Raw genomic sequence first — 13,206 nt, forward strand, 5'->3', positions numbered from 1 at the left:
TATTGCGGGCACATGTCAGCTGTTCAAAACAGCTGACATGTTCTGGATTTGATGCGGGCTCACCATCGGAGCCCACATCAAAGCAGGGGATTTGACTTCGGACATACTATCCCGTCCGAAGTAAGAAAGGAGTTAATTTTCTATTTCCTAATATTTTTCTTTTCAAAATTTGTTATGGATTCGATTCGATAAAATCAGATTCTGCAAAAATTTAAAGTGATCCAATGGCTTCAACTGCCCTGAAAATACATACACAACACTCTCAGTTCTTCCAATGTTTATTAAAGTGTACAAAACATAGTTAACATAACTACAGTTTCTTTTTTTCATGAGTTCTGTTATGTCGAACAAGATTACATTTTTGTATAAAACGTTTCTCACACTGTAAGCATGAATACGGCTTCTCTCCAGTGTGAATTTTCTCATGTGAAGTGAGACTTGATTTACATGTAAACAATTTCCCACATTTGGAACATGAATACGGCTTTCCTCCTGTGTGAATTGTCTGATGGTTAAGAAGTTGTGATTTATATGTAAAGCACTTTTCACATTGTAAACATGAAAATTGTTTCTCCCCGGTGTGAGTTGTTTGATGTTTACCAAAATTTGATTTATTTTTAAAACATTTCCCACACAGTGAACATGAATACGGCTTCTCTCCAGTGTGAATTCTCTTATGTTTATCAAGATGTGATTTATTTCTAAAGCATTTCCCACATTCAGAACATGAATACGGCTTCTCTTCTATGTGCATTATCTGATGTGAAATAAGATTACATTTATATGTAAAGCATTTCCTACATTCTGAACATGAATATGGCTTCTCTCCAGTATGAATTCTCTGATGTGCAATAAGACTCCATTTATATGTGAAGGACTTCCCACATTCCAAACAAGAAAATGGCTTTTGCCCTGTGTGAATTTTCTCATGTCTAACAAATTTGGATTTAGATGTAAAGCATTTCCCACATACTGAACATGAATATGGCTTCTCTCCTGTATGAATCCTCTGATGTCTAATAAGATTATTTTTATCTGTGAAGGACTTCCCACATTCAGAACATGAATACGGCTTCTCTCCGGTATGAATTCTCTCATGTCTAACAAATTGTGATTTCTTTGTAAAGCATTTCTCACATTCTGAACAGGAGTATAGCTTCTCTCCTTTGTACTTTCTTTGTGTTAAAAAATCTGAGCTTTTAGAAATTTGCTTGTCACCCTGAAATCTGGTAACCACTTTGTCACCTGGAATTATAGTAACAATGCGAGTTTGCTCCGGAGAGGGCTCCTCATGATTAGGAGGACTATAAGAAAGTGAAGTGCTGTGAAGTCCAGGAGGTCCATGAAGGGTAATGAGGTTTTCTCCATTAGAGTGCTTCCTGATATCTTCTTTATTACAATTTAGTAATAAACCGTTATTTTCACAAGAATTTCCTATAAAGATGAAAGATAAATTGGATGTTTTTTTAACAACATAAAAGAGATTTTACATTTATTTTATGGAGCTCACAATGAAATCCCTCGTCAGTGAAAGTACCGGTAATAAGGAAGACAACTACAGTGCCTTGCGAAAGTATTTGGCCCCCTGGAACTTTTCAACCTTTTCCCACATATCATGCTTCAAACATAAAGATACCAAATGTAAATTTTTTGTGAAGAATCAACAACAAGTGGAACACAATTGTAAAGTTGAACAAAATTTATTGGTTATTTAAATTTTTTGTGGAAATTCAAAAACTGAAAAGTGGGGCGTGCAATATTATTCGGCCCCTTTACTTTCAGTGCAGCAAACTCCCTCCAGACGTTCATTGTGGATCTCTGAATGATCCAATGTTGTCCTAAATGCCTAATGATGATAAATATAATCCACCTGTGTATAATCAAGTCTCCATATAAATGCACCTGCTCTGTGATAGTCTCAGGGTTCTGTGTGAAGCACAGAGAGCATCATGAAGACCAAGGAACACAACAGGCAGGTCCGTGATACTGTTGTGGAGAAGTTTAAAGCTGGATTTGGATACAAAATGATTTCCAAAACTTTAAACATCCCAAGGAGCACTGTGCAAGCGATCATATTGAAATGGAAGGAGTGTCATACCACTGCAAATCTACCAAGACCCGGCCGTCCCTCTAAACTGTCATCTCACACAAGGAGAAGACTGATCAGAGATGCAGCCAAGAGGCCCATGATCACTGTGGATGAACTGCAGAGATCTACAGCTGAGGTGGGACAGTCTGTCCATAGGACAACAATCAGTCGTACACTGCACAAATCTGGCCTTTATAGAAGAGTGGCAAGAAGAAAGCCATTTCTCAAAGATATCCATAAAAAGTGTTGTTTAAAGTTTGCAACAAGCCACCTGGGAGACACCAAACATGTGGAAGAAGGTGCTCTGGTCAGATGAAACCAAAATGAAACTTTTTGGTAACAATGCCAAACGATATGTTTGGGGTAAAGGCAACACAGCTCATCACCCTGAACACACCATCCACACTGTCAAACATGGTGGTGGTAGCATCATGGTGTGGGCCTGCTTTTCTCCAGCAGGGACAGGGAAGATGGATAAAATTGATGGGAAGATGGATGGAGCCAAATACAGAACCATTCTTGAAGAAAACCTGTTGGAGTCTGCAAAAGATCTGAGACTGGGACGGAGATTTGTCTTCCAACAAGACAATGATCCCAAACATAAAGCAAAATCTACAATGGAATGGTTCACAAATAAACGTATCCAGGTGTTAGAATGGCCAAGTCAGAGTCCAGACCTCAATCTAATGGAGAATCTGTGGAAAGAGCCGAAAACTGCTGTTCACAAACGATCTCCATCAACCTCACTGAGCTCGAGCTGTTTGCCAAGGAAGAACGGGCGAGAATTTCAGTCTCTATATGTTCGAAACTGATAGAGACAAACCCCAAGAGACTTGTAATCGCAGCAAAAGGGGCGCAACAAAGTATTAAGTTACAGGGGCCGAATAATATTGCACGTCCCACTTTTCAGTTTTTCAATTTCCACAAAAATTTAAAACAACCAATAAATTTCATTCAACTTCACAGTTGTGTTCCACTTGTTGTTGATTCTTCACCAAAAATTTACATTTGGTATCTTTATGTTTGAAGCCTGATATGTTGGAAGAGGTTGAAAACTTCCAGGGGGCCAAATACTTTCCAAAGGCACTGTACGTGCCATAACATTAACACAATGACGGGTAAAGTGAAGAACACTTACAAACTGGTAACATTGGCACAAGTCAGGGGTGGCAGAGATTAGAGAGAAAATAAATAGTTCTTAAAGGGACCCCGCCATCAGGATTTACCCCCTCAATATACCACCAGTGCCATTTCACTCTCTCAAACTTCCTATTATGCCCTTAGTGTAGAAAAGTGTCCACGCAATTAAAAATGGAGTTTTAATATTTATTACTATATGTAAATGAGATAGACTAGTCACAAAGGTGGCCGTACATCCAGGAGAAGTCGCGCTCCAGCCACCGTAATCATGTCCTCAGTATGCCTAAGGGCATACTGGGAAATCTTAGAAGACTGCAACAGCATTGAAGGTGCATGAAGAGGTTAATCCTAGTTACAGGCACACTTTAAAGAGGATCGGTCAACTGTTAGAAAACAAAAAAAATTGGGATCAATACCTTGTAAAAATCCCTGAGCTCTGATGATTCTTCTGCTCAACGCTGCGTCACTCCTTTGCAGAGATGTTCATATTTGTTCCTCCTAGAGCGCACTATGTGAAATCTCTGCATTCTTCCATCATCTCTGCTGACCTGCGCTTTCTCCAGCCTGCCCAGATGATGACAATCACAGCTTGGCAGCCGAAGACTACTAGATCAGATGCTGAGCTGCAATTAGCAGCATCTGGGAGGGGTGAAAGTGAATTGCCACATACAGATTATTATTATATTTGCACTGGTGTGCCACATGGCCAATCCCTGATTGAACGCTGGCTGTCTCATTTGGTTTTATTGCACCTGTGTAGTTGCCATTTTACTTGGGTCCGCTGCACCCTCTTGGTGCATTTTTGTGGTTTTTATGAAAGTGAATACATAGTAACATAGTTATTAAGGTTGAAGGAAGACTTTAAGTCCATCTAGTTCACCCCATAGCCTAACCTAACATGCCCTAACATGTTGATCCAGAGGAAGGCAAAAAAAAACCATGTGGCAAAGAGTAAGCTCTACATTGGGGAAAAAAATTCCTTCCCGACTCCACATACGGCAATCAGACTAGTTCTCTGGATCAACGCCCTATCAAGGAATCTAGTGTATATACCCTGTAACATTATACTTTTCCAGAAAATAATGTCTTCAAAAGGAGATTTGTAGTTAAAATTCTGCGCTGCCGCTAAGATGAATTTCAGGAGAGTAAAGTTGATTCACAGTGGTTTTATTCAACGCGTTTCAGGGGTCTCATGCCCCCTTCATCAGGAAATACCACCGTGGTTTTTCCTGATGAAGGGGGCATGAGACCCCTGAAACGCGTTGAATAAAACCACTGTGAATCAACTTTACTCTCCTGAAATTCATCTTAGCGGCAGCGCAGAATTTTAACTACAAATCTCCTTTTGAAGACATTATTTTCTCTGGTCGGTGAAGACCTGTGGATCTGCAGCAGCCGCTATCTATATGCTCTAATCTCATCCTAACCAGGTGAGCATATTTTGGTATATATTCTCCTCTGTGTAACGTGGATAAGACCCTATTGCGCTCTTTGTCTCCCCATTCTTTTACAATACTTTTCCAGAAAGGCATCCAGATGGCTTATAACACTATATAACACTGATGGCTTATAACTAGTGTTGAGCGATACCGTCCGATATTTGAAAGTATCGGTATCGGATGGTATCGGCCGATATCCGAAAAATATCGGATATCGCCGATACCAATATCAGATACCAATACAAGTCAATGGGACACAAATATCGGAAGGGGATGGGAAGAAAAACATTAGACTCGAACAAAGAAGAAACAGGAAAACATACTCAGAAGGGAGGTAAGAACATTTCTAAAACAATCCACAGCGAGGAGATTGGAACAAAACAAAATCCTCTAAACTGCATGCTCGCAAACGCCAGAAGCCTGACAAACAAGATGGAAGAACTAGAAGCAGAAATATCTACAGGTAACTTTGACATAGTGGGAATAACCGAGACATGGTTAGATGAAAGCTATGACTGGGCAGTTAACTTACAGGGATACAGTCTGTTTAGAAAGGATCGTAAAAATCGGAGAGGAGGTAGGGTTTGTCTCTATGTAAAGTCTTGTCTAAAGTCCACTTTAAGGGAGGATATTAGCGAAGGGAATGAGGATGTCGAGTCCATATGGGTCGAAATTCATGGAGGGAAAAATGGTAACAAAATTCTCATTGGGGTCTGTTACAAACCCCCAAATATAACAGAAATCATGGAAAGTCTACTTCTAAAGCAGATAGATGAAGCTGCAACCCATAATGAGGTCCTGGTTATGGGGGACTTTAACTACCCGGATATTAACTGGGAAACAGAAACCTGTGAAACCCATAAAGGCAACAGGTTTCTGCTAATAACCAAGAAAAATTATCTTTCACAATTGGTGCAGAATCCAACCAGAGGAGCAGCACTTTTAGACCTAATACTATCTAATAGACCTGACAGAATAACAAATCTGCAGGTGGTCGGGCATCTAGGAAATAGCGACCACAATATTGTGCAGTTTCACCTGTCTTTCACTAGGGGGACTTGTCAGGGAGTCACAAAAACACTGAACTTTAGGAAGGCAAAGTTTGACCAGCTTAGAGATGCCCTTAATCTGGTAGACTGGGACAATATCCTCAGAAATAAGAATACAGATAATAAATGGGAAATGTTTAAGAACATCCTAAATAGGCAGTGTAAGCGGTTTATACCTTGTGGGAATAAAAGGACTAGAAATAGGAAAAACCCAATGTGGCTAAACAAAGAAGTAAGACAGGCAATTAACAGTAAAAAGAAAGCATTTGCACTACTAAAGCAGGATGGCACCATTGAAGCTCTAAAAAACTATAGGGAGAAAAATACTTTATCTAAAAAACTAATTAAAGCTGCCAAAAAGGAAACAGAGAAGCACATTGCTAAGGAGAGTAAAACTAATCCCAAACTGTTCTTCAACTATATCAATAGTAAAAGAATAAAAACTGAAAATGTAGGCCCCTTAAAAAATAGTGAGGAAAGAATGGTTGTAGATGACGAGGAAAAAGCTAACATATTAAACACCTTCTTCTCCACGGTATTCACGGTGGAAAATGAAATGCTAGGTGAAATCCCAAGAAACAATGAAAACCCTATATTAAGGGTCACCAATCTAACTCAAGAAGAGGTGCGAAACCGGCTAAATAAGATTAAAATAGATAAATCTCCGGGTCCGGATGGCATACACCCACGAGTACTAAGAGAACTAAGTAATGTAATAGATAAACCATTATTTCTTATTTTTAGGGACTCTATAGCGACGGGGTCTGTTCCGCAGGACTGGCGCATAGCAAATGTGGTGCCAATATTCAAAAAGGGCTCTAAAAGTGAACCTGGAAATTATAGGCCAGTAAGTCTAACCACTATTGTTGGTAAAATATTTGAAGGGTTTCTGAAGGATGTTATTCTGGATTACATGACCGCTCAGCGACCAATCACAAGCCGCGACGTCAACGAAGGTCCTTAACGCGCTCATTTTTAGGAAGGGAAGCATGGCGGTTGCAGCGGTGACAACCAGGGCGCGTCCGAGGGTAAGTATATCAATATTTTTTATTTTTATTCTTTATTTTACACATGAATCTTAATCCTGATACCGATTCCCGATATCACAAAAATATCGGAACTCGGTATCGGAATTCCGATACAGCAAATATCGGCCGATACCCAATACTTGCGGTATCGGAATGCTCAACACTACTTATAACACTATATATCACTGATGGCTTATAACACTATATCCGTGGTCCCTTCCCCTGCTTCCGGGGTGACCAGTGCAGTGGTATGGGGGGGGGGTACAGTAATACGTCTACCCACCCTCCCCTGCCTTTCCTGTGCGATGACCTACGGGGCAGCACCACATCCTATTAGGCTCCCACAGTCTGCTGGGCGTCACCAGTTACATATCTATTCTTCACCTGGTTTCATGGCGCTCGTTTGTCTTTGTTAAAGCAGCCGTCCTCCTCCTCCCTCATATACTGCACCATCATATTATACAGCTCTGTGCACTTACAGTTCCTCGTTTTCTACCCAGTTAACCCAAGGTAATCAAAGCAGCCATATACAACCCAGTAACTATACCGCCCAGTGGCGAAGGCACATTACCTCTTTGGGATGGACCGATTCCCCGACGCGCGTTTCGCATTCAGCTTTTTCGAGGCTGGTATAGTTACTGGGTTGTATATAGCTGCTTTGATTAGCTTGGGTTAACTTAACCCCTTGGTTCTTTATTAGACTGCACCTGCACCTTGAAATTAGACACCTTACCACTGTGGATAACACAGCACTTTCATTTTTACTTGTCATCCATTCCACTTAGGTTATGCATTCTTTTACCTGTCATAGTTTTTGACACTCCAGATTCTTTTGACTACTCGCATAGGGTTTTCCTATTCCCTTCCCTTTCTGTGCACTTTATATTGATCCCTTGTATACTCGTACGTTGCTTACCTACCATATAACCCGTAGCGCCATTACTTCTTAGGCTGGTCCGACCATAGTTTGCACATTGTGTTTTCACGGATTTTATATATTCCTTGTTACTTCTTTGCTAAACGTGTTGTTTTTAAAAAATGTTTGGAATACACCAAGGTTACTTACTGGTAGCCGGTTTTTCCGGAGCCCATGACAGCACACCTGAGAGAGGGATCCGCCCAGTCGGGACAGGAAACCTACCGAAACAAAAGGGCGGTACCTCTCCCTCTCTTCAGTTGGTTTTCAGAGCATGAGAGGCCTCCTTGGTTAGTACACATGGTAATCCATCACCACATTATAATAATAACAAAAAACACCCAACTAAAAGTGCGCACCAAAGGGTGACAAAAGAAGGGAGGGAATATACAGGTGCTGTCATGGGCTCCGGAAAAACCGGCTACCAGTAAGTAACCTTGGTGTTTTCCCGTCTCCCATGACAGCACACCTGAGAGATTTTTGGAGAAAGGAACACCTTAGGGAGGGACCACCGCTTGCAGCACCCTTCTACCAAAGGTAAGGTCAGTTGAGGAGGATAGATCTAGCCGGTAGTGTCTAAAGAAGGTAGACGGTGAGGACCAGGTAGCGGCCTTACAGATTTGATCAATCGATACCTCTGCTTTTTCTGCCCAGGAAGTAGCCACGGCTCTGGTGGAGTGAGCCTTGATGCCTTCAGGAATCGGGGTACCATGAGAAGCATAGGATAAGGAAATGGCCTCCCTAATCCACCTAGCAATAGTACCCTTGGATACCCCATATCCCTTCCTGCTACCCTGGAAAGCTATAAATAGTGATTGATCCTTCCTCCACTGACTAGTCAGAGATAGATACTGTAAAATAGCTCTTCTTACGTCAAGCGTATGAAATTTCTCTTCCCCTGGGTTCTTAGGATTATTACAGAAAGAGGGCAACACAATTTCTTGACTCCTATGGAATTTAAGAACTACTTTCGGCAGATATGCCGGATCCGGTCTGAGCACTACTCTGTCATCAAATATCTGTGTGTAAGGAGGGGAGATAGACAGGGCTTGCAAGTCACTCACCCTACGGGCTGATGTCAACGCTACCAGAAGTACTGTCTTAAGTGTAAGTATTTTTATTGATGACTCCTGCAAGGGTTCAAACGGATCACTAGTCAGAGCTTCTAACACCAGATTTAAATCCCATGGAGGAACCCTCTGAATTACCACTGGTCTAGACCTACTACACGATTTAATAAAGCGGGACACCCATCTATTGGAGGCCAGAGTACAGTTATACAAGGCTCCTAATGCCGACACTTGTACCTTGAGCGTATTAGTTGCTAATCCCAACTGCAACCCCGCCTGTAAAAATTCTAAAATAGTACCCACAGGAGCTTTGTCCCCCAAAGGTTGCCCTGAAAAATCTAGAAACTTTTTCCATGTCCTGCCATATATCCTTGATGTAACTGGTTTTCTACTTTTCAACAAGGTGGAGACAAGCCCTGGTGAAAACCCCTGCCTACTCAGTAATGCCCTCTCAAATTCCAGGCTGCAAGATGGAAGCCCTTCACTTGAGAGTGGCATATTGGACCCTGAGTAAGCAGGTCCGGAATCTCTGGCAGAATCCATGGATCGGTCACTGACATTTGTCTCAGGAGGGAGAACCAAGGTCTTTTTGGCCAGAATGGAGCAATCAAAATTACTCTCGCCTGCTCCATTCTGATTTTTCTCACTACCGTCGGAATCATCGCTATTGGTGGAAACACATATGCGAGACTGAAATTCCATTGTATGTGGAGGGCATCTACTGCAAAGGGTTTTTCTCTTGGGTCTAGTGAACAGAAGTTCTCTACCTTCCTGTTGTTTAGGGTGGCAAACAAATCTATCACAGGTAGGCCCCAAGCCTGCACTATCTGTTGAAACACCAGGGGATTCAAAGACCACTCTCCTTGCTTCAGTGTTTTGCGACTTAGGTAGTCTGCTTTTGTATTCTCGACCCCCTTTATGTGGAGAGCCGAGAAGGAGAGTAGGTGGAGCTCCGCTAGTTGTAGGAGGACAGATGCTGACTTCATCAGGGAAGGGGATCTCGTCCCCCCTTGGTGGTTGATATATGCGACTACAGCGCGATTGTCTGACATGACCCTGGTGTGATGACCCTGGAGGAAGAGTAGGAAATGTTTCACAGCTTTTTCTACTGCCCATAACTCTCTCAGGTTTGACGCTTGTTGTGATTCTGATTGGGACCAAGATCCCTGAACTGAGAGAGTCCCCAAATGAGCTCCCCATCCTGAACCGCTTGCATCTGTGGTTATGATTTGATCTATCGGAGTTATCCACTGGACCCCTGATATCAAATGGTCTCTTACCGCCCACCATTTTAGGGAATCTGTTACTTCTGATGAAAGGCATAGTTTCCCCTCTAAATGCCCTTTTAACCACCTCTGCGCTGACAGGAACTCCCATTGTAATTGTCTTAGATGGAACTGTGCCCATCTTACTGCCGGTATACATGATGTTAGAGAACCCAACAGCGACATTGCCCTTCTCAATGTCATTACGGGGTGATGAATTGCTGACTCTACAAGATTTTGAATTTTGACCAGTTTGTTTTCTGGCAAAAGACAAAGCTGACGCCTGGAATCCAGGACTAAACCCAGAAAAGATTGCACTAGCTCCGGCGTCAACCTTGACTTGGCAAGATTTATTTTCCACCCCAACTGCTGTAGCGTCGATATGACTTGTTCTATTTGTGTCTGGCAATGTGTTGATGAGTTCCCTATTACAAGGAAGTCGTCCAGATACGGAACTATAACTACATTCTGGGAGCGGAGGAAGGACATGACCTCTGACACTAATTTTGTGAAAATTCTCGGTGCTATTGATAGGCCGAATGGTAGGGCAGCATATTGATAATGCCTGAGACAACCTTGTATATAAACCGCCAGTCTTAGGAATTTTTGGTGGTCTTGATGAATTGGGACGTGGTAATAGGCGTCCTTTGGGTCTATGGCCGCCATGAAGCAACCTGGGAACAAGAGTTTTATGGCCGTATTCACCGACTCCATTTTGAAGGAGCAGTTTACTACTGACCGATTTAGGTTCTTTAAATTGATAATAGTTCTCAGGGACCCATCTGGTTTTCGTATGAGAAAAAGAGGAGAGTAAAAACCTTTTCCCTGCTCTTCCCCCGGGACCTCCACTAGAACCCGTTTTGATACGAGCTCCAGTACCTCTGCCTCCAAGGTTAGCTGCTCCTCCGGGGTTTTTCTTTGGGGCGTTCTCTAAAATGTCTTCCAACTTTTGACCAAAGAGAAAATGGCCATCACATGGTATAGAGCAAAGTCTATTTTTTGAAGGTAAATCCCCCGGGCATCCCTTCAACCAGAGAGCACGTCTAGCCGCATTAGATAAACTTGCGGCCCTAGCTGCCAGTCTTACAGAGTCTGCTGAGGAATCCACTACGAAGGCAGCTGCCCCTTTAGCCAAAGTTACATTTGTTAGAATTTCATCTCTCGGGGCCTTCGACTTCAGTTGCTCCTCTATCTGCTGCAACCAGACAATAAGGGAGCGAGAGACACAGGTTCCTGCGATTGCTGGTTTTAAGCCCCCTGCGGTTGCTTCCCAGGTGTGTCTTAGGAACCCATCTGCTTTTTTATCTAAGGGATCCCTTAACACGCCGGAATCTTCTAAGGGAAGGGATAACTTTTTAGATGATCTAGCAACCGCACCATCGATTTTTGGAACCTTATCCCAAGTCTCTGAATCTTTATCCTCAAAGGGGTAACGTCTTTTAGAAGCCGAGGGAAGGTTACCCGATTTTTCTGGTTTCTTCCACTCTTTTTCTATAAGGGCTTTTATTCTAGAATTGACTGGAAAGGTACGTTTCCTCTTTTCCTCTAAACCACCAAACATTATGTCCTCCAGGGACTTGGCCGCTTTCTCATCCTTAAGGCCCATTGAAGCTCTAACGGCTTTTACTAGCTTGTCCGTGTTCTCAGTAAGAAAGCACAGACGACCCCCCACATCACTATCAGAAGAGGAGTCAGAGGACTTAGGAGAAGAGGGGCAGGGAGATAACGGTTCCTCCTGACCTTCTTCATCAGAAGGAGACACTTCAGAAACCGAAACTGGTTCAGGGTGTTTACTACCCTTTTTCTTAAGGGCTGCTTTAACAGAGTCTTGTACTTCGGCTCTGATTATTGCTCTAAGACTAGAGGCAAAGTCAGGGGTCTCATCCTGGATAGTTTTTTGAATACAATCTATACAAAGACTTTTCTGCCACTGAACTGCCAATGGGACTTTACAAAGGGCACATTCTTTATTCTTTGTCTTGGAGCTAGCCTTCCTCGGCGCCTGCCAAGCAAACAGAAAATGTAGCCCATTACCACCAGGGTGACATTCACGTAGATCACTCACCACCCGCTGACCATAAAGGGTACCGGATTCCGAGGCGGACTGGGAGCACGGGGAACATTCCTCCTGGATGATGAAGAGTCCTGAGACGTCCGACTAGGACGATTGCTGCTCCTTCCACTTGAACGGCTATTTTTTTTCGCATGATGATGAGCAGATGTATCGCCTGATAAGGGCTCTTGCTGCTGCTGCTGCTGTAATAACTGCTGCTGCTGCTCCATACCCTCCATCTCTGGAAACTGTATGGAAATGAGCAGCGATCTAGTGCAGCCACCCCCTTAATAAGGGGTCTTTCCACAGCGCTCCCCGCCTCTTCCGGTAACTATAGTCGCTCCTCTCCCCCTCAAAAAAACACCGCCGGAAAGCTTGCATTATCACCGGCGTCTTACTCCATGGGCGCCGCCATCTTGGATCCAGCGCTCCTCTCTGACGTCAAGCAGGCACGCCCATTCCCAGCGTGCTCTGTTGCCGCACGCCAGCCGCGCACCGGAAGTCGCCCAGCAGAGGGGGAGAGAGCGGCGTGGCAGCCGCAGAATGGCTCCAGAGATCCGGACTGCGCTGGACCAACGCCCGCGCGGACCAAGAGCCCGAGGGATCTGGGGACGGCGCTACCAGCAACCCGAAGGCCGACACACAGGCGTTTTGCCTGCGCTTCAAGTGCCGGGACGGGAGTGGGTAAGAGGATCTTCAATCAAGCACGTTAAAAATAAAAAAGTACCGCCGTGATTCAGCACAAGGGTTCCCATCAGGACAAGAAACCCAACTGAAGCGAGGGAGAGGTACCGCCCTTTTGTTTCGGTAGGTTTCCTGTCCCGACTGGGCGGATCCCTCTCTCAGGTGTGCTGTCATGGGAGACGGGAAAAAAATGTTAATATTTTAAGGCTATAGCTTTTTTTCGTTTTTCGGATGTACGGTATATAAATTTGTGCTTTGTAATTTATTAAGAAGAGGTGTGACGGCGGCCCCGTTATTCATCGGCGCACCGCCGGACTCTACAGGAGCAGCCGCGCCATCACCGGACTCTTGTGTTGCGGATAACGCTTCACTGCATTGGAGACTCCACACAATATCACACACCACCGTCATTATTACATACCAGTCATCCTCATCACACGCTGGTTATCATCCTCATCCCATGCAGGTCATCA

At 43.5% G+C, this 13,206-nt stretch overlaps 1 protein-coding gene across 2 annotated transcripts in view; it reads right to left on the reverse strand.

The window, feature by feature from the left end:
* Window positions 1–262: 262 nt before the first annotated feature.
* Window positions 263–13,206, reverse strand: part of LOC138657447 (zinc finger protein 879-like) — a 75,531-nt gene continuing 62,587 nt past the window's right edge. For both annotated transcript variants that reach the window (XM_069745241.1, XM_069745240.1), the window contains exon 9: window positions 263–1,434. In XM_069745241.1, the coding sequence (XP_069601342.1) occupies window positions 311–1,434 (1,124 nt within the window). In that variant the 3' untranslated portion in view covers window positions 263–310. The remainder of the gene's footprint in view (window positions 1,435–13,206) is intronic.

This window comes from Ranitomeya imitator, chromosome 1 (assembly GCF_032444005.1).
Source record: "Ranitomeya imitator isolate aRanImi1 chromosome 1, aRanImi1.pri, whole genome shotgun sequence".
Classification (NCBI taxonomy): domain Eukaryota; kingdom Metazoa; phylum Chordata; class Amphibia; order Anura; family Dendrobatidae; genus Ranitomeya; species Ranitomeya imitator.